Source organism: Nannospalax galili, unplaced genomic scaffold (assembly GCF_000622305.1).
Source record: "Nannospalax galili isolate Female #2095 unplaced genomic scaffold, S.galili_v1.0 scaffold445, whole genome shotgun sequence".
Taxonomy (NCBI): domain Eukaryota; kingdom Metazoa; phylum Chordata; class Mammalia; order Rodentia; family Spalacidae; genus Nannospalax; species Nannospalax galili.
The window spans coordinates 1,735,212-1,753,888 of record NW_008354184.1 but is presented as its reverse complement, the minus strand read 5'-3'; the positions used below and the strand labels follow the sequence as shown (position 1 = coordinate 1,753,888).

Sequence of the window (18,677 nt, the reverse complement as noted above, 5' to 3'; positions counted from 1 at the left end):
AGTTTAGTGCAGACTTAAAGGCCCCAGACTAGGCAGTAGCAGGGTCTCAGGGCCAAGCTCTGGATCTTTCACCAGCTATAAGCAGTTCTGAACCAAGTTACTCCCTCTCTCTGGTACTTAATTTTTAGGTTTGCAAACGTGGGGACGGCTAGGATCTTGAGGGGCCCTTCCAGCTCTTACGCTATCTTTGGAGTAGAGGGGCCGCAGGCTCTTCCTAGGAAGAGGTACTTAAAATGCGAAAGCAAAGGTCTCACGGTTCGTAGTCCACTGAACTTAGATAGCCTCGGGAATACTTTCGTTGCCCCGGCAACCGCCAGCCCGGAGTGGTCTCCAGTGTGCAGCTAAGGAAGTAAGTCGGGAAGAGCCCTGCCTTCCCCGAGATGGCGGCCGGGGTGGGCAAAGGGCGGGGCCGGTGCAGCCAGCCTGTCCAGACCTTTCTTTCCCTTCCATTTCTTCATACTATCAGCGACCTTCCACCAATACTTATTCTCTTTACTGGTTCGGAGAGTCCCGGAGCCGGGAGAGAAGGGTTGCCTGCCAGGATTGGGGCAAATACCCGGGGGGGAAGAGGCGGGACTTCCGCGTCCGACCGGAAGTGACGCGAGTCGCGGTCACCGCCAGGTGGAACGGCAGGTGGCTTCAGGTGCCAGCCTGGCTCGGGCCTGGCTGTGGGACCGACTCTCCCGGTGAGCGACAGAAGCGGCTCCCAAAGGGTCTGGAGACCGTGGGGCGGGCTCCAGAATCCGAGTCCATCGCCCTGGCCTGGGGTCCCCCGCTGTACCAAGTAAGACTCACCTGCCCACCCCCTCCAGCCCGAGGCGCCCCACTCCAGTCCAGAGGGGAGGACGAGGGGCCTGCTGTCCCAGATGGGGGAGGGGTGGGGAGCTTGGGGCTGGCATCTGGACACTTCGTTGCCTTAAAGCCCGTGTTCTTTTCTCTCTCGGATATAGTTTTCCATTCCCCTCCCGAGCTGGGCAGTTAGGCAGTCTGCCCCAACTCCTGGAACCATGTTTGCAGACTTGGATTATGACATCGAGGAGGATAAACTGTGAGTATTTTCTTTCTCAAGACCTGGGAGTTCGGGACCCTTGTCCCCTCATGCCCCTGGACTTACCAGTTGCACACACTGTTACTTCTCATCGAATGGAAGCAGAAATGGGCCCAGGCATTCCAGCAGTTCATCATCTGTAGGGCGTTGTGACAGATTAACAGATAGTCCCAATTCAGGGCCATAGGAGCTCTAGTAGCATGATCCAGCAACAACACAGGGAAGATAGACAATCCACTGCTGGGGTGGTCTGGGAAGGTTTCTCAGAGGTGGCCACATAGGCAGGTTTTGACGGATGCATGGGGATATAAATGTACCATCCTCCCCAGCATAGACGATTAGTAAGGCAGAGTTTTAAAAATCTCCATTAGAAAGTATTCTGTGTAAGGAGTGGATCTTATGGCCTTGTGTGTTGTCGGCACTTAGTAAGGGGCTGAGCAGAAAGAGGATGGTAGCAAATGTTTATTCAATAAGTAAGCTAACGCTGAGACTGCTTACCACAAGACATACCTAATGGAGTTGTCTCCTGTGGACTGGGTTGAAGGTAGTATAGACTCTTCCACAAACATTCTTCTAAGATCTCTGGTCAGGGAGCCTTGTTTCCCATATTACAGATGAAGAGACTGAGATGCAGAGAACATGCCTGACCCAAATCCTATGGCAGGTTAGTGGCAGCCCTGAGCTGTGAGCCCACAGCTGCATGACTCAAACGTGTTCTGGCACAGATTGCTCTTTCTGGCCAAGTAAGGGGGAGAGAAGGCTTTAGGAAGCCTTCGCAGGGCTTAGAGACCTGTCCTTTTGAGGCTGCCTTTCTCCAGAATTCAACTGCCTTGCTTCTATTTCCAGAGGAATCCCCACTGTGCCTGGGAAGGTAACCCTGCAGAAGGATGCTCAGAACCTGATTGGGATCAGCATTGGAGGAGGGGCCCAGTACTGTCCCTGCCTCTATATTGTTCAGGTATGGGACACACTCTGGAGGTGAGGGCAGGATCTTGGATGGACTAAGTCACCTCCCTTCTTGGGTGTGCCACAAACAGGTTCATTTCTCCACTCTAAAAAAGCTGATGCTGGGGCTAGGGCTGGGGCTGAGGGCAATGGCTCAGTTGGTAAAGTGCTTGCTATACAAGCATGAGTACATGAGCTCAATCCCCAGCACCCACATAAAACACTGGGCATGGTAGTGTGCCCTCGTAATCCCAGTGCTGGGGAGGTGGAGACAGGTGAATCTTGGGTTCAGTGGCCAGCCTAACCAAATCTTGGGTTCAGTGGCCAGCCTAACCAGTGAGTTCCAGGCCAGTGACAAACACTATCTCAAAAAAAAAAAAAAAAAAAAAAAGGGGGGTAGTGCCTTACCTGTACATGAAAACACACACACACACACACACACGCACACACACACACACACACACACACACACACACACACACACAAAGCTGGCTCCTTTGTGTAAAAAAAAAATTTATTACATGTATGCACCTGTGTGTGTGTGCGCATGCATGCGCAAGTGCATTTGTGCCAGGGTGCACGTGTAGAAGTCAAAGGACAACCCTCAAGAGTTGGTTCTCTACTTCCATTTTGGGATTCAAAGCTTGAAATCAGGTGATCAGGCTTGTCCAGCAGTTTTACCCATTGGGCTATCTCCCTGGTCCTCCTTGGTTTTGAGGTCTGGCTTCAGCAGTTCTCCTGCGCACTGCTCTAGGGGGGCTGCCCCTGTACCTCACTCCCCTTTTTGCCTGTTCTTTGCCTTCTGGGTACTTACCAGCAACTTCATTGTTTTGTGGCCTGTTCTATCTGGCTGACAGATCAGTTTTGCCATTATGGTTTGATGGTATGCCATATGCCTTTTCATCGTAGTTAGTGCCAGTGCTGTGCCTGGCACATAGGGCACATTCAGTAAAAGTATCTCTAGTGAGTCAAGTCACTGGCCAAGTGAAGGCTATGAAATAATAATGTCCTTGTTGGGCATGGCAGCACATACCTGCAATCCCTGCATTTGGGAGGTGGAGGCAGGGAGAATCAGGAATTCAAGGTCATCTTTGGCTACACAATGAGTTTAATGTGGCTCCCTGAGACCCAGTCAAAAAACAAAACAAAACAAAACAAAACAAAAAAACAGATGAAGGAAAGAAGGAGCCTGGAGTTCAAATGTAAAGTATCCTGTGTGCAAGGGAGTTCATTAATTGCTCTGGACATCCATTTTCTGTTCTGGAAAGTAACGATTTGAAATATGTAGCCAGGGACTAGAGAGATGCTCAGTGGTTAAGAGCACTTGCTACTCTTGCAGAACACCCAGGTTTGGGTCCCAACAAACACACTGGGTGGCTCACAACTGCTTGTAACTCCAGTTCCAGGGGATCTCATGCCCTCTCTGGCTTCCACAGGCATCAGGCACATACATGGTACACATATGTACCCTCAGGCACACATGCATACATATAAAAAAAAATAAATCTTTAGGGGCTGGAGAGATGGAGCAGTTCTAACTGCTCAGCAGTTAAGAACACTGGTTGTTCTTACAGAAGACCCGGGTTCAAATCCCAGCACCCACATGGCAGCTAACAACTGTCTGTAACTCCAGTTCCAGGGGATCCGACAGCCTCTTCTGTCTTCTTCAGGCATTGCACAACACGGGTGCACTCACACAGGCAATATATGCATACACATAAAATAAAAATAATAAATAAAATTTTTTTTAAATCTTTAAAATACTGGACTACATGAGGTTCTGCCACAACAAAACACAGCAAAAACATACCATTAATTCATGAAATAAACTATGTAGGCATAAGCATCTTTGGGTTGTTGTAAAAACACAACAGAGTGACGTAACATGGGTCAGGTGCATGGCATCAGTCGCTGCCACTGCTGTGAGTCCCTGGCAGCTGCACCTTTTTCCAGCTGCTTTGCCCTGGTAAGGAGCGGCTTTGGGGTCTCTACTGAGGAAGCTGCCCTGGTGTTCTGTCTGCTGTGATGCAGAAGTGGGAACAGGCCTGCTGTGAGGCCTCCTCCTCCAGGTACCTGATCAGTGTTTTTACTGCACCGTCTTGTAACACTCAGCAAAGTAGGCCTCAGTGGCAGACTGGACACTGGGTTTCTGGGAGGATCATCTGCTCTTGCCTCTGCCTTTGAGAGTGATATGGTCTCCTCTGTCCTGGGAGGTCTGAGGGAAAAGGAGACCTCCCCACTGTATGGCCTGGACACATGCCCGCTCAGCCTCTGTGCTACCTTTCCCCCATCTGTTCAAGACCTGAGGGCATGTTTGTTTTTCATGAATAGTGGAATTTATTTTCTGAAGTTCAGTTTTGTTTGTATCTAGCAAGTCAAGTGCACCGAAAGGCCTGTGTCTAGTAACAATCCCCTGCCCTCCTGACCTACCCCTTAGCTGCTGCCTCAGACATGGCTTTGGCTCCCCTGCCCCCCTTTTTTTTCTATTTTGTGTATGTGTATGTGAGTGCAGGTGCCCACAGAGGCCAGAAGTGTCAGATCCCCTTAGAGCTGGAGTTATAAGCAGTTGTAAGCTGCCCAGCATGGTTGCTGGGAACTGAACTTAGGTCCTCTGGAAGAACATGGTGTACTCCTAACCACTGAGTCATCTATCCCCAGCCACCATGCCTGGTGTCTGTTTTTTCTTGATCAATCACTTGTAAATATCTACTGACTGTTCTTAGGCCAGGCTATGAGAGGTCAACTCTCTTGCAAACTATGGAGCTCCTTCTTTGGACACGTTTCCAACATGTTACCTTCTTTACTGAGTCAGTAGTCATGCCATAGATATTTTGTTTTAGGAAAACATTTCCAAGTGCCTGGTAGTTCTGTTGGACACACAAGGGATAAAGTGACAAAAACACACAGCTCCCTCCCCCTTCCACAGCTCTAGTGTGGAACTTTTTGAAGGCCTGATGTTTTTCTTTACTTTGTTTTCTGAGATAGGATCTCATGTAGCCCAGGCTGGCCTCAAACTCCCTATGTAGCTAAAGCTGGCTGTGAATTGATCCTCCTGCCTCTCCCTCCCAGGTGCTAGGATTACAGGCATGCACCACTGCACTCAGCCCCTGGCTGTCTTCTTAGAAGCATGGTCTCTCATTTTCTTCTTGATATTTCTTGCTGTTTGCTTGATTGCCATTTCCTTGGTCCCTCATTGACTTTCCACAGTCAGACTTTCCCATTGTTGCTCAGGCTGTTTCTGTCTCTCAGTCTAACCCTTGGGGACCTCCCCGTCCCCGTGTTCTTTGGTATTCCCATCTCCAGGGTCTCTTGCTCGGTTTCCCTCCAGTCTGGGTGGAGCATGGCCTCCTGTCGCTTTCTGATGAAGGGCATGTGGGCAGTGCACTTCTCAGGGATGTTTCTGTCTCTTGTCAGTGTTATTCCCGTGTTTCTGTGCAGTTGACATTCAGCTCATCAAATTCAGGAATGAATGTCAAAGAGCTGGGGATGTGACTCAGTGGTAGAGCACCTGCCTAGAGTGGCTGAGGTCCTGGATTCCATCCCCAACACTGAGGAAAAATAAACTTTAAATTCGGAAATAAATTTCAGTTAGAATTTTGTTTTTACAGATATTTTTAACATTTATTTATTTTGTGTGTGTGCACCCATGTATGGAAGTCAGAGGACAACTTGTAGGAGTCAGTTCTCCTTCTACCATGTGAGTCCCAGGGATCCAACTCAGGTTGGCAGACTTGGCAGTGGCTAGCCACAGAGCCATCTCATGGCCTCAGTTAGAAATTTGATGGTATCATTCCATTATCCATTGTTACCAGTGTTGCTGTCTTTCTGATTTGGAACCTTTTATTTACATGTGCTTTATTCCTGATCTCTCAAGCCTTGAGGAGCATCTTGTCCCTGTGTCTGAGGTGCCAGGGTACTGCTGCTGGCACAGTCGTGTTTGTGGCTGTGCTGGGTCCTCAGGTGGCTTCATCAGGACACCTGAGCTTCCTTCTTCTGTGAGAGTCCCTATATTGCTCTTGGATTGCATCTAGCCCTGTGTGGTCCTTACTGTCTCTTTTTTGTTAGTTTTCAAATTGTTGCAAATAAACATACCACAGAATTTACCTTTTCAATCGTTTTTTAGTTGATATTAAAATACACTTGTGATGCAGCCATCACCACCATCCATCTTACAACACTTAATCCTCTAAGACTAAAACTGACCTGTTAGGAAGGAACTCGCTGTCCATCTCTCCCCAGTTCCTGGCAGCCTCCACATCCTTTCTGTCTTTGATTTTGAGTGCTCTAGAGGCTTGTATAAGTGGAATCATGTAGCGTTTGGGTTTGTTTGTTTTTTTAGTATAATGTCCTCCTTGAAGTTCATCCATGTTGTTGAGGTTTTGTTTTTTTGCCCTCTTTTGAGTTAATTTTTTATACCTGGTATTAGAGAAGGGTCCAGCTTTCTTCTCCTGCCTATAGATATTGGACACAGACTATTCTGTGTCCATTGAATGTTGCTAGCCACCATGTGGGTGCTGGGAACTGAACTCAGGCCCTCTGCAAGAGCAGCAAGTGCTCTTAACCACTGAGCCATCTCTTCAGCACCGTATTGACATCTTAGTATCATGTCTTCTCATTCACTAACATGGACCATTGTATTCATTGCTGTGGCTAGATACCTAAGGGAAACCACTTAAAGGAAGGTGAATTTATCTTGGCTCACAGTTTGACAGGTGTGTCCATCAGGGCAGGGAGCCTGTGGCTGAATAGCTCACATCAGCCAGAAAACAGAAAGGCGTATGTCTGCACTATGCTAGCTGGCTTTCTCCTTTCCCTTTATTCTATCCAGGCTCCCAACCTATGATATGGTGTGGCCCACATTTGCAGCAGGCCTTCCCTTTTTAGTTAATCCCTTCTGGAGACATCCTTACGGAGGTCCTTAGGCATGTGACTCAGAGATTCCTACTAGGCATGTGACACCAGAGTGTAGTAGAGCTCTCCTCTCAGAGATAGAGCTTTACTTATGGCCTGGGTATTTCTCAGTCCAATTTGACTGTTAAGATCAACCATCCACAAAGTCTGTGTCTTGTCAACTTGACACTCAAATACCTTAAACCATAACATTCCACTCCTGGCCCTTCAAAGATTCATGCCTTGGGGCTGAAGAGATGGCTCAGTGGTTAAAAGCACTTGATGCTCTTGCAGAGGACCCAGGTTTGGTTTCCAGCTATCACATGGCAGCTAACAACCATCCATAACTCCAGTTCCGGGGGATCTGACACCCTCTTCTGACCTCCACAGGCATTGCATGACATAGGTGCACTTACATGTAGGCAATACACTCATACACAGAAATAAAAACAAAAAATAATACTCATGCCCATCTTACAATGCCAAATGTATTAGCTATCTCTAAGAATATCCATAGTCTTTTTGTTTGTTTTTTGTTTTTTACATTTTGTGTGTGTGTGTGTGTGTGTGTGTGTGTGTGTGTGTGTTTATAGCACAGGACAGAGGACAACTTGCAGTTAGCTCTTTCTTTCCACCATGTTGGGTTCTGGTGATTGAACTCAGGCCATCAGGCATGGTGGTAGGTGTCTTTACCCTCTGAACCATCTCACCAGCTCTTGTTTTATTTTTGAGACAGGATCTCAGATAGGCCAGTCTGACTTTGAACCCACTATTAGCTGAGGACAATCTTGAACCCTTGATCCTGCTGCCTTTACTTCCCAAGTGTTGAGATTATAGGCATGCACTATCACACCTGCCAAATTCTCAGACCTTTTTTAGGGACCAGGTCTCAGCCCAGACTGGCCTTAAACTCACTATGTGGCTGAGGAGGACCTTGATCCTTTTGCCTCTACCTTCCATATGTCAGAATTGTGGGTATGTGCCACTGCACCTGACTTAACCTCCTTAGTCTTAATATTTCCAACATTGTTTGAATTAAAAAAAAAAAAAGTTCGAAGTTTCCTCTGAGAGCCAAGGCAAACTCTTAGCTGTGAGCTCCTGTAAAATGGAGTCAAATCAAGTTATATCCTCCTAAGATACAATGGTACAGAGTAAACATTCCTATTCTACAAGGGAGGAATGGGGAGACAGCAGGGGTCCCCAAAAGGGACCAAAGAAGACTGAAATCAGCAGGGCTGATGTTAAATCCTGTAGCTCCATGTCGCGTCTATGGCATGTGAAGGTGTGACATCAGCTCTGAAGGGCTTGGTGGCCTTGCACCTGAGGCCTTTGTCATTCTCAGTCTACATTGCCTCTTTGAAGCTGGCTGTGCTTGCTGCCTGTTACTTTCCTCAGCAGACATTCCACGTTCCTGGTGTTTCTAACTTCCTGGGGTCTCCATTACATCTTCAGCGTTACCCTCACAGTTCTCAGTTCCCCTCTCAGGATCTTCCTGCAGGGATCCTGACCCTGTCACAATTTCCTAGCTTCCCAGACTTCCCTTTGAAATCCAGATGGAAGCACAATGATTCCTAACTGTTCCATTCTTACGTCCACAAAACCAACATCATGCAGATGACACCAGACACCAAGTGAGGGACCATGCTTCCCTAGGGTCAGCAGGGTGACTTGAGCTCTCTTCTCAAGCAAAGACTTTCAAATGAGTTGAACTTATATCCCTGTGACTGCCATAGATGGGGTCTGGCCAGTACCCGAGATTCCCTCAAGGCTCCTTTCCCATTTTTCTGACTTTTTATTGGCATAATCTCTTAGCCACACTTTTATTGGCCCCCAACTTAACTCTAGTTCATTTTCTAGGAAAACTGCAAGTTTTCCAAACCTTTCTGCTCTGTAGTTTGTTAACAATTTTTGCTATAAACCTGACTAAAAGCCAGGATTGCCCATGCCACAGCCTTGACATTCTTGGAATTCTGAGCTGCCTTGAAATTAATTAGTTCATCACCTTGAAACTCAGCCTTCCACAAAGTCTCAGGACACAGACAAAATGTGGATAAATTCTTTGCCAGAATACAGCATAAACTGCCTCTCATCTCGTTCTCAATAGAGTCCTTGATCCCATTTGAAATGTCATGAGCATGGTCTTACCTGTCCCCATGCCTGTTGGTTTCTTGGTCTTCTGAGCTCCTGTAAGAACTGTCCATTATGATGAGTTTACCCACCCAGCTTGGTGGCACACACCTTTAATCTCTGTACCCTGGAGACAGAGGCAGGTGAGGTTGAGGCCAGCCTGGTCTACCTAGCAAGTTCCCGGCCAGCTGGGGCTATGTGGATACACAGAGACTCTGTCTCAATAAAACAAAACAAACAAAAGTTTGCCCATATTCTAGGGCTTCTCTAGCCCCATCTCTCAGCCTTTCTAAATTCTTCCTGGAAACTGGGTCCAAAGGCTTAAACACATGGCCATGTTTGGACACAGCAATGACCTTGCTTCTCTGGTCCCAAATTTCTGTTAGACTGTTCATTGTAGTGACATATCTTTCAGAACACTTAACAGGGGAGGAAGTACTTTTTGGCTCAGGGTTTCCCCCGTTTCCGTTAGTCTGTGGAGGAGGGCAGGGCTGGAGGAGAGCAGCTCACATGGGGATGGCCTGAAAGGTGAGAGAGAGTGCCTGTACTGGCTGCCTTGCCCCTGTCTCCTCTTGTTCTATGCTGGCTGAAGCCTGTGAGAGAATGCTGCCCTTATTCAGGACAGGTCTCCTCACTTAGCTAATTCCCCCAGGAAACATCTCCACAGACACCCAAGAGGTGCCTCACTCGTCTCCATCCAGTCAGGTGGACAGTCAAGATGAGCCATCACTGGACTGTATATGATGGCGCACGCCTTTGATCTCAGCGCTCAGATCTCTGTGAGTTGGAGGCCAGCCTGGTTTACATAGCAAGTTGCAGGCCAGCCAGGGCTACACAGTGAGACCCTGTCACCAAACAAACAAACAAAAAAAGGAAAACAAAGTGGAGACATCTGTGTCTTTAGTTTCTTTCAGCATCTCAGTGTTTGCATTTTGTATACCTTTTGTATATACCTTTTACCAGTTGCAGTATTTGTAATGTATTTCTGAGAGGTTGAAGAGCTCAATGTTCATCTTAATTTTCTTTTTTTTTTGTATATAAACAAATGTTGTAAAGCATCCTTTCCACATGCCTTTTGTAGAGAATTTAGAAACTAAAGGTAACAAAGTAGCCACCATGTTGTGGGAGGCTGAAGCAGGAGGTTTGTTGGTTCAAGGTCAGCCTGGGCTACAAAGTAAAACCTATCTCAAAAAAACAAAATGCTAAAGGTGCAGACCTCTGCTAGAGGCTTTGGGTCTCTGGTGGTTACTTCAGGTGTAGTTTGTGCTCCTGTGTCTTTGTGGGTGCCCCCAGAGCAGGCTTTCTCCTTGCTGGATCTTTCACACTTCTGATCTTTGACATCTACAGCCTGACAGCTAGTGAGCGCAAATCCTGTTGCAGGGCTCACCTTGAGGAAAGGGCGTACAGGCACCGGGGCCTTGTTCAGAGCAGCCCTAAAGTGGGTGTGGGGATTGAGGTACTTTGGACTGCCGACTGAGTGCAGAGTAGCGTGGTGGGAAATGACGACACAAGTGGCATTGGGGGAGCAGATGCCCACAAGGGACTGTGAGGGTTGGTGTATTTGCTGGTAGAAAATCCTCACTTGTTGGATTTACGACCTGTCCTGTGCACCCTCTCCTAAGAGTTGGGCATTCCTTTGAGGACTTCTCCCTTTACCTTCACGGCACTGCCTAAGAGGCCAGCAAGCCTAGGAAAGCAGAGTGGGCAGTTACAGGGAGGGCCTGTTAGGTCCCAGGTTCACCTGCTCTCCCCCACTTCCTATGCATCTGCAGGTGTTTGACAACACACCTGCAGCCTTGGATGGCACAGTGGCAGCTGGGGACGAGATCACCGGGGTTAACGGCAGGTCAATCAAAGGAAAAACGAAGGTGGAGGTGGCGAAGATGATTCAGGAGGTGAAGGTAAGATCTCTGGGGTCCCATGCCTATCCACCCAGGCTGCCAGGAGCCTAGCAGCGGGGATAACTACCTTGTACAGCAGTACCAGAAGCACACTCCAGTCTTGGTTCTCCTTATCCTCTCAGTAAATGCCGAGTATTCTCAGGACCTGTGTTGGGCTCCTCTGAGTCCCTAGGTATACTGAACATTCACACAAGCCATGATATCCCCAGTCAGGGCTGGAGAGGAAGCTTGATACCAATGGTGACCCTCCCTGGATTAGTGGACTCTGCTGACCACTGTTGGGCCATGTTGAGTCTTGTGGGAAGGATCATTTCCTAGTTTCCTAGGAACTTCAGGCCATTGGAGCCCCCAGGCTCAAGGCAGTTCCCAGTATAGCTGCAGCCCACAGTCGTGTATGACCTGCCCCTGTTCCCCTACCCCAGCTGCTCCACAGGGACTCTCACTCTTCATGGTGGTAGCACTCTAGCCACTCAGGAAGCAAGCATGGCCTTTCTGTCATTGCCTAGAGGTTTGGCTGCTGGGGACACTTGGGGAAAGTACAGTGAGTGATCCATGTGAGGGATGGATGACTGGCAGTCCCAGAGTCAGGGTTTGAGTTCAGCATGCACAGAGCTGGGCCCAGTGCCTGAGGTCCCAACCAGGCCAGTGCCCTCCCCTCCACACTGCCATCTCCTGTCTCTAGGACCTGCCCTCATGGTCCCCCTTCTCACCTCCGCCCAGACAGGCACTGCTCTTGCTTCCCCATCACCTCTGCCTGCTCCTGAGTCATCCTGGTACTTGGTCTCCCTTCAAGGAAAGGTTACCTCTGTATCCCCTCCTCCTGTATCCCTTGAGACATCAGACGGACCAGGGTTGGGGACTCAGCTCAGCAGCAAGTTTCCCTAAGCCTCCAGGGGCCACACCCTGCAGTCTGTGTAACCTTGTTCTGGGGATCACCTGCTGGGCAGAGGTGCTGGGAAACAGGCAGAGAGGGTACCATTCAATCACTGAGTTGTGTTTCTCTCCTCCACAGCCCCTTCCTGCCCTCCCCAACATCTCTCTAGATCCCTTCTGTCCTCCCAGGCCTGTCTCCTGCCAGCCCTCATGTAGCCCTGTGAACATGAGCCCTTCATGTTTGTCCACAGTGCTGACACGTGGACGCATATTTCCCCAGCTCCCGAGGATGTGCACCAGACAGGACTTACTGGCCTTTTTCCTGGTGTCCAGAAAAAGTGATCTGTTTGTGGTTGCACAGCAGAGCCAGATCCCTGGCCAATCCCAGTGCAGCACTCTTCGCCACACCTCAGACACCTTGGGCCATGGGGATACTGATGGAGCCACTCACATCCCTCTCCCAGCTCTAACTGCATTGGCTTGAGTTGGCTCTGCTTTAGGGTTTGAGTTTAAAATCTAAGTTTGATTTAAATGGCTTCAGTTTTAGCCTCAAGGGCCTGCAACCACCAGCGTGACCCTGATAGTCCCCCTGTGATTAGAAGCCTGCCCCTGAGCACTCATTAGAACACATGGATAAGTGAGTCCTCAAGTTGCTTGGCCTCCCTTGCTGGACTGGGGTCCCAGGGAGGTCCCACTCTGTGCCTTCTCTGTGGCATGCTAGTGCCCAGCACGGAGAAAGTAGTCTCTGGGGAGGACCTGGGACCCAGAAGCTTCTGTCCTAACTGCTTGTGCTGTTCTTGTAGGGGGAGGTGACCATCCACTACAACAAGCTGCAGGCAGACCCCAAGCAGGGCATGTCACTGGACATTGGTAAGCCAGGCCAGAGCATCCATGCACCATGGGCTCTGTCTTTTTCTGTCCATGCTGATCCAGAAGGCCTAGAAGGAACAGGTGTTAAGTGCTCTCCCTACAGCTCTTCATAGGCCTCTGGCCCTGCTTTCTCACTGCCCTGTGTTTATACCCTCTACCATCACCACCCCAGCCACCTCCTCTTGCTGACCTCAGGTTATTATTATTGTTTTTTAATATTTTATTTATTTTAATTTATTTTTTTCAAATTTTGTTTTATGTATATGAGTGTATTTTCTGCATATATGTTAGTGCACCTGTGTCATGCAGTGCTGCAGAGGTCAGAAGAGGGCTTCAGATTCCCCTGGAACTGGAGTTAAGGACAGTTCGTAGCCACCATGTGGGTGCTGGGAATCGAACCCAGGTCCTCTGCAAGAGCAGTCAGTGCTCTCAACCGCAGAGCCATCTCTCCAGCCCCTATTATTTTTATTTTGTATGTACGATGTAAGTGCACCTGTGTTGCGCAATACCCTCGGAAGTCAGAAGAGGGCGTTGGAGCCCCTGGAATAGGAGTTAGGGATGGTTGTTAGCTGCCATGTGGGTGCTGGGAACTGAATCCCGGTCCTCTGCAAGAGCAGCCAGTGCCCTTAACCACTGAGCCATCTCTCCAGTCCCCTCAGGTTATTTGTAGGCCAGCTCTGAGCTTGCCATTCAGAGAAAGGGCAGTGGCCTGACCTTGGCCTGCGTATTCTGCCTACCTGCACATTTCTTTCCTCCCTGTCATCTTCTGCCGTGTACACCCAGGAAGACAGAGCCTGCAAATTGGGTCATAGGCACTACAGAGGGCCACTGGCTAGCATGCCCACCCATGATGTGCTGTGCTGCAAGTCGCCTGTGGTTAGAGGGTCTGGGCCTTGCCTCTACAGAAGCAGAAGAGCAGGAGTTAGCTTCCAGGTCCTCTAGATCAGCTGCCTCACAAAGCATGAGGCCCAGGAGGGTTTTTCAGTCTCCTGGCAGAACACCAGATGAGCACATACTTAACCTCCAGCCCACAGCCTATCAGTACAGAGGCTAAGGGCAGATGAAGCCCACTCTGTACATTCTTTTGTTTGTGTGGGTTTTTTTTTTTTTTTTCAGACAGGGTCTCCCTGTAGCCCCAGCTATCCCGGAAATCACTACATAGACAGGCTGACCTCAATCTCATGGAGCTCTGCCTGCCTCTGTCTCCCACATATTGGGCATAAAGGTGTACACCACCATACTTAGTCTACTCTGGACATTGTTGCTCTTGACATTTTTGGTTCCAGCCTAGGACCCGTTCCAAGGCCTAAGCTGGTTACATGCAATGACCAGCCAGTGGCATTTAATGATACCTATTGCTTTGAAATAATCAGCCCAGGGACCAGCCCTTCTGAGCCCCCAGAAGTCATCTCGGGTGCTGGTGGGACAGATCTTTCTGGCAGGCTTGTCAGCCATTGCTGTGTACTAGACTCTCAGTGATACCAGTAGCTGACAGCAGATCTCAGACCCTGGGCTGAGTGTTTCATGTTTACCTATCCATTTCTCTAAGTGGAGTGTGAGAGGGGCAGGAGCCCAGAACACTCTCTACTGAGTAGAGTCCCCACTTCCTGACCCTAGTTGAGTCTTCTGCCTCCTGCTGGCACACCGCCTGAGGAGTTGTGATGGGACTGAGGGCCTGGATAGCCTAGGCCAGCTGCAAACCCACTGGCCCTTTCTCTCCTGGCCCCAGTGTTGAAGAAGGTAAAGCACCGGCTGGTGGAGAACATGAGTTCAGGGACGGCTGATGCTCTGGGCCTGAGCCGCGCCATCCTGTGCAATGGTGAGTCCCCTTCTCCCACCCTGCTGGCCCAGACCTGGGGAGACCCCACAGCTGCCCATCAAACTGATGTGGGGCCTGGTGGCCCGGCCCTTCCTCCACCTGGATGGCCAAAAAGGCACATCTCTGTATCCAGCTCCCAAGAGCCACCACAACTGCCAGGTGGGCTGTCCTTACCAGCAGGATCTTTTAGGTTACTGAGGCGGAGAAAGACTCAGGTGGACAGGTATCCTCTCCTGGCTCTTCAAGCTGAGGGTGCATGGCCAGAGCTCATCTGTGCCCCAGTGCTCATCCTGCTCATCTCTTCCCAGTGCCTGCCTGTTCTTGCACTGCCCACCTCAGCCCTGTCCTTGACCAGGAGGTGGTGCTGCTGCCCTCTCTGCTTTTTCTGCCCACTTGGAGAAGCTGTGTGCAGGCACTTTACACACACTCAGACACATGGGCCCATTGTCTCCCCTGGGAGGCCAATGGAACCCGTGGTCCTGTTACTGCCATCACCAGCCTGTGCTTATAAATAGCAGTGCTGTGCATGTACTCGGGCAAGATAAAAATACCCATATAAACTGTGGGCTCAGCTGGGCACATGGCCTTTATTGGCGGGGAGGGTGGGGGCAGGGCCTGAGCATGTTCCAAATGGGGTACAAAGTGGCAGCTGCTATTTTCAGCCCTTGGTGCCTATAAATCCTTGTTACCGTAGTTACCATGCGTTCATATGAAATTAGAACGGGTTGTTGTTTTCCCCCAAACCTTGCAATTTCCCCAGCCATAAATAGGGTTTCTAAAATTGAAGCTGTCATGATGTCCCATGACCCAGCTAAAAACAACCGCATAGCACTTACGTGGCTCCTTTCCTGCCGACTGGCCACGTGCTCAGGCTCTGCATAGCCAGGGTGACTACAGCCTCCCGAAGACCTCTAAGGTGTCCCATCCCTCCATGGTCCTTCACACAGCTATCTTCCATGCCCAGAGAAAATCGTAGCCTTTGTCACACTCCTCCCTTCCTCAAAAGACCCTGACAGTGAGCTCTAGACCAAAGCCCAGAGAGCCAGACAGTCCCAGCTGTGTGGTTTCAGGCAAGTGGCCTTACTCTCAGCAGCCCCTCAGCTTGCTCTGTCAAATGGGTGAAGTGGTCCTGCCCCAGAGACACGGGCTGGCAGGGGGCAGGAGCTGTCGGGGCCTTCAGTGGGCATGGCTCACAGTGGGGTGACCTCTGACTGCCTGTGCTTTCAGGCCAGTTCCTGGCCTAGGGGTGATTTGAGTGGAGAAACTCTCACCCTCTCACAGGTACTTCACCCTCACAGGTAAGGACCTTTGCAGAGTTGGGGATCCCAAAGAGGGTGGCACTCCCTACTGCTGGGGGAGCCTAAGTGTCCTGGCTTCTCCCTGCACCCCAAGCCCACTTCTGGAACACCTACCCATCTCTGGCAGTCAGCTTCCTCCATTTCCAGACCCCAAGTTGAGGGGCTGTCCACTAGTGTACCACCCATCCTACCCTGGTCACTGGCTGGAGCTGGACTTAAAGCTATAGGCCAGGACCTGGATCTAATTTTCCATGGTCACTCTCCTGACCTAACATGGTGGCTGGCTGACAGCAGGTGCCCAGTTAATACCTATTAGGTATTGGCTGTGATGGCCAAGTTCTTCCACCAGTGTGAGTTCTTTGTTCAAGCGTTCCTAAGTTTTCCCTGGGCCCCAGTCCTCCTCACCATTCTTTCAGCTTCCTGGCCATGATCAAGAACCCCCACCCCCCATTCTCTATGACTACTGTCCTCCCTGGCCATTGACAGACTGTGTTAGAAGTATAGGGGGCACTGGGCACTGGCTGAGGGCCTGCCTTCTGAGGCCATGGGAAGCCACCCACGGGTCTAGCCTGGGGAAGACCCACCCTTGTGCACTTATGACTGGGAAGAACCTGTGCTGGGATTGTCCCAGTTAGTGGGCAGTGGTGGGGTAGTTGTATTGAAGATTCTGAGCCAGCCCTGCCTACTTCTCATTCACCTATCCTCTAGATGTCCTGGGTATCAGTGCATTGCCCTTGAGCTGGGCTGGCCCTAAGGCCCCACGCAGACCTCCTGTTCTAGCCAAAGGCCAGTCCTCGGGGGGCTGCCTCCCCCTCCCACCCCGGCTCTGCCCTGGGCTGCTGTCCCCACTCTGGCTTGCTGAGCCCACAGCCTCCCATGTTCTTGACTTCCATAGATGGGTTGGTGAAGCGGCTGGAGGAGCTAGAGCGCACAGCTGAGCTGTACAAAGGTAGGTAGGACCTTGGCCAGAAAGTGCCTGGTGCTGGTGTTCTCTGGGGAGTTCTGTTCTAGAGAGTGGGTCGGGGGGCTAGCCTAGAAAGTTTTAGAACCAGTACGCATAGTGAGAGCTCCTTCAAATCCCTGCTCTCCCAGAGAGAGCCCCTAGGAGTCTTTTCTACCTGTGTCATACAGGGCCCTGGCTTGTCAAATGGGGGCCCTCACAGGGGGCCAACTCAGCCTTAATCCCCTGGCTTTAGAGGAAATTCTGGGGATCCAGTGTCCAATGAGGACCTCAAATGGGCTGGGAGATTGGGGTTCCATCTGGTCTCTGACATGGGTCTCCATCTTCTGTCACTTGTGTCTCTCTCATAGGGATGACAGAACATACCAAGAATCTTCTACGAGCCTTTTATGAGCTGTCACAGACGCACCGGGGTAATGATGGCTCTGCACACCCCTGTCCTTCATCGGTAGCACCCAATGTGAGGTGTGGCTAGGTTCTTGCCCGGGGCCCTTCTTACCCCCTATGCCAAGGCTGACACCCACGTGTGACGTCTAGACAGATGCCAAATGTAGCAGTGAGAGCCAGCTGGCCTTCTGAGGACACCGTCTTCTCTCTCTGCCACTTACAGTGCAGACAGCCTCTCTTCAGTGTGGTCTCTTTCTGTCCTATGGTGAGCAGAAGAGCCACAGTTAGCCCTATATATAGACAGGGAAGGAAAACTCAGGAGCTCAAGGGGACAGAGCTGACATTAGAAGCCAAGAATCCAGATTCCCTATTGTTGGCCACCACCTTAGATCTCCACTCAGCCCTGTGCTGTGATCTGGTCACTCTGGGGAACTAACACCAGATCCTCTAGGTGTGTGGACCCAGCCCCTTGAACATATAGACCCTAGTAGACCTTGTCTTCCTGTTGGTCAGGCCCCTCCCCTGTTGCCCAGCAAGCCTCTGGCTTCTCCATTAAGGGGTCAAGTAGGGGCAGCCTTCAAGGCAAACTTGTCATGCAGCCTTTGGGGACGTGTTCTCTGTGATTGGAGTTCGGGAGCCCCAGCCAGCAGCAAGTGAAGCATTCGTGAAGTTTGCTGATGCACACCGCAGCATTGAGAAGTTTGGCATTCGGCTGCTGAAAACCATCAAGCCGGTGGGTCCCTCCAAGAACAGCATGCCCAGCTGGCTAGGGCAGGGAGGGATGTGTGGTGTACAGGAGAGGTCCTTCCTGGGCTGGAGTCAGGTGCCAGGTGTAGGCATTATTGCGATCACCTACGTGACCAGCCACCCATAAGCCACTATGCCTCCTTGGGTTCCTGTTGATCTCAAGGCTCTGACACTGGGTCACAGTGTGCCCTTGGCCTGACATGGATACAGGAGTGCCCTTTGGCTGATGCCTGAGTCCACTGGGGAGGGAGTGTGACACATCAGTTCTGTTTGTCACCCTGCCTTGCGGTCCTAAGTGCCCCTACCCTCCCAGATGCTGACAGACCTGAACACGTACCTCAACAAAGCTATCCCCGATACACGCCTCACCATCAAGAAGTACCTGGATGTGAAGTTTGAGTACCTGGTGAGTGATTACAGGTATTCGGGTGGTTGGGGTGAACCTACCCTGGAGGCTGGTCCCAAGGTAGTCAGCCATCCCATGACAGGCAGGACAGGGCCAGATCGCTGTCCTGTGTCAGGAGGGGTGTGGGTCTGATGGCCTGACTAGAGAATTGGAAGCAGCCAAGGCTCTGCGCTCCTACACAAAGAGGCCTTGAACCTAGTGAGCAGGGAGGGCTCTAATTCTGTTCACTTCTACCCCTTGGGACTTCTCACCCTCACAAGCTTAGACTAGGTCAAAGGAGGTGAAAGGTAGTCTGTTAAACAAGCCAAACTTTTTTTTTTTTTTCGGTCTTTTTGAAATAGGGTCTCCCTGTGGCCCCAGCTGACCTGGAACTCACTATGTAGGCCAGTCTGACTCCCTCTACCT

The 18,677-nt window shown here is 50.4% G+C and overlaps 1 protein-coding gene across 2 annotated transcripts in view; it reads left to right on the top strand.

Moving 5' to 3' along the window:
- Positions 1-462: 462 nt before the first annotated feature.
- Pick1 (protein interacting with PRKCA 1) overlaps positions 463-18,677 on the top strand; it is a 21,751-nt gene continuing 3,536 nt past the window's right edge. The window contains exons 1-10 of one of the 2 annotated variants that reach the window (XM_008851277.3): positions 463-686; positions 951-1,048; positions 1,895-2,006; positions 10,783-10,911; positions 12,588-12,654; positions 14,384-14,473; positions 16,667-16,720; positions 17,083-17,145; positions 17,719-17,852; positions 18,180-18,272. In XM_008851277.3, the coding sequence (XP_008849499.1) occupies positions 1,008-1,048; positions 1,895-2,006; positions 10,783-10,911; positions 12,588-12,654; positions 14,384-14,473; positions 16,667-16,720; positions 17,083-17,145; positions 17,719-17,852; positions 18,180-18,272 (783 nt within the window). In that variant the 5' untranslated portion in view covers positions 463-686; positions 951-1,007. Of the gene's footprint in view, positions 785-950; positions 1,049-1,894; positions 2,007-10,782; positions 10,912-12,587; positions 12,655-14,383; positions 14,474-16,666; positions 16,721-17,082; positions 17,146-17,718; positions 17,853-18,179; positions 18,273-18,677 lie in introns of both variants that reach the window. The other variant, XM_008851276.3, reaches the window with a different exon arrangement.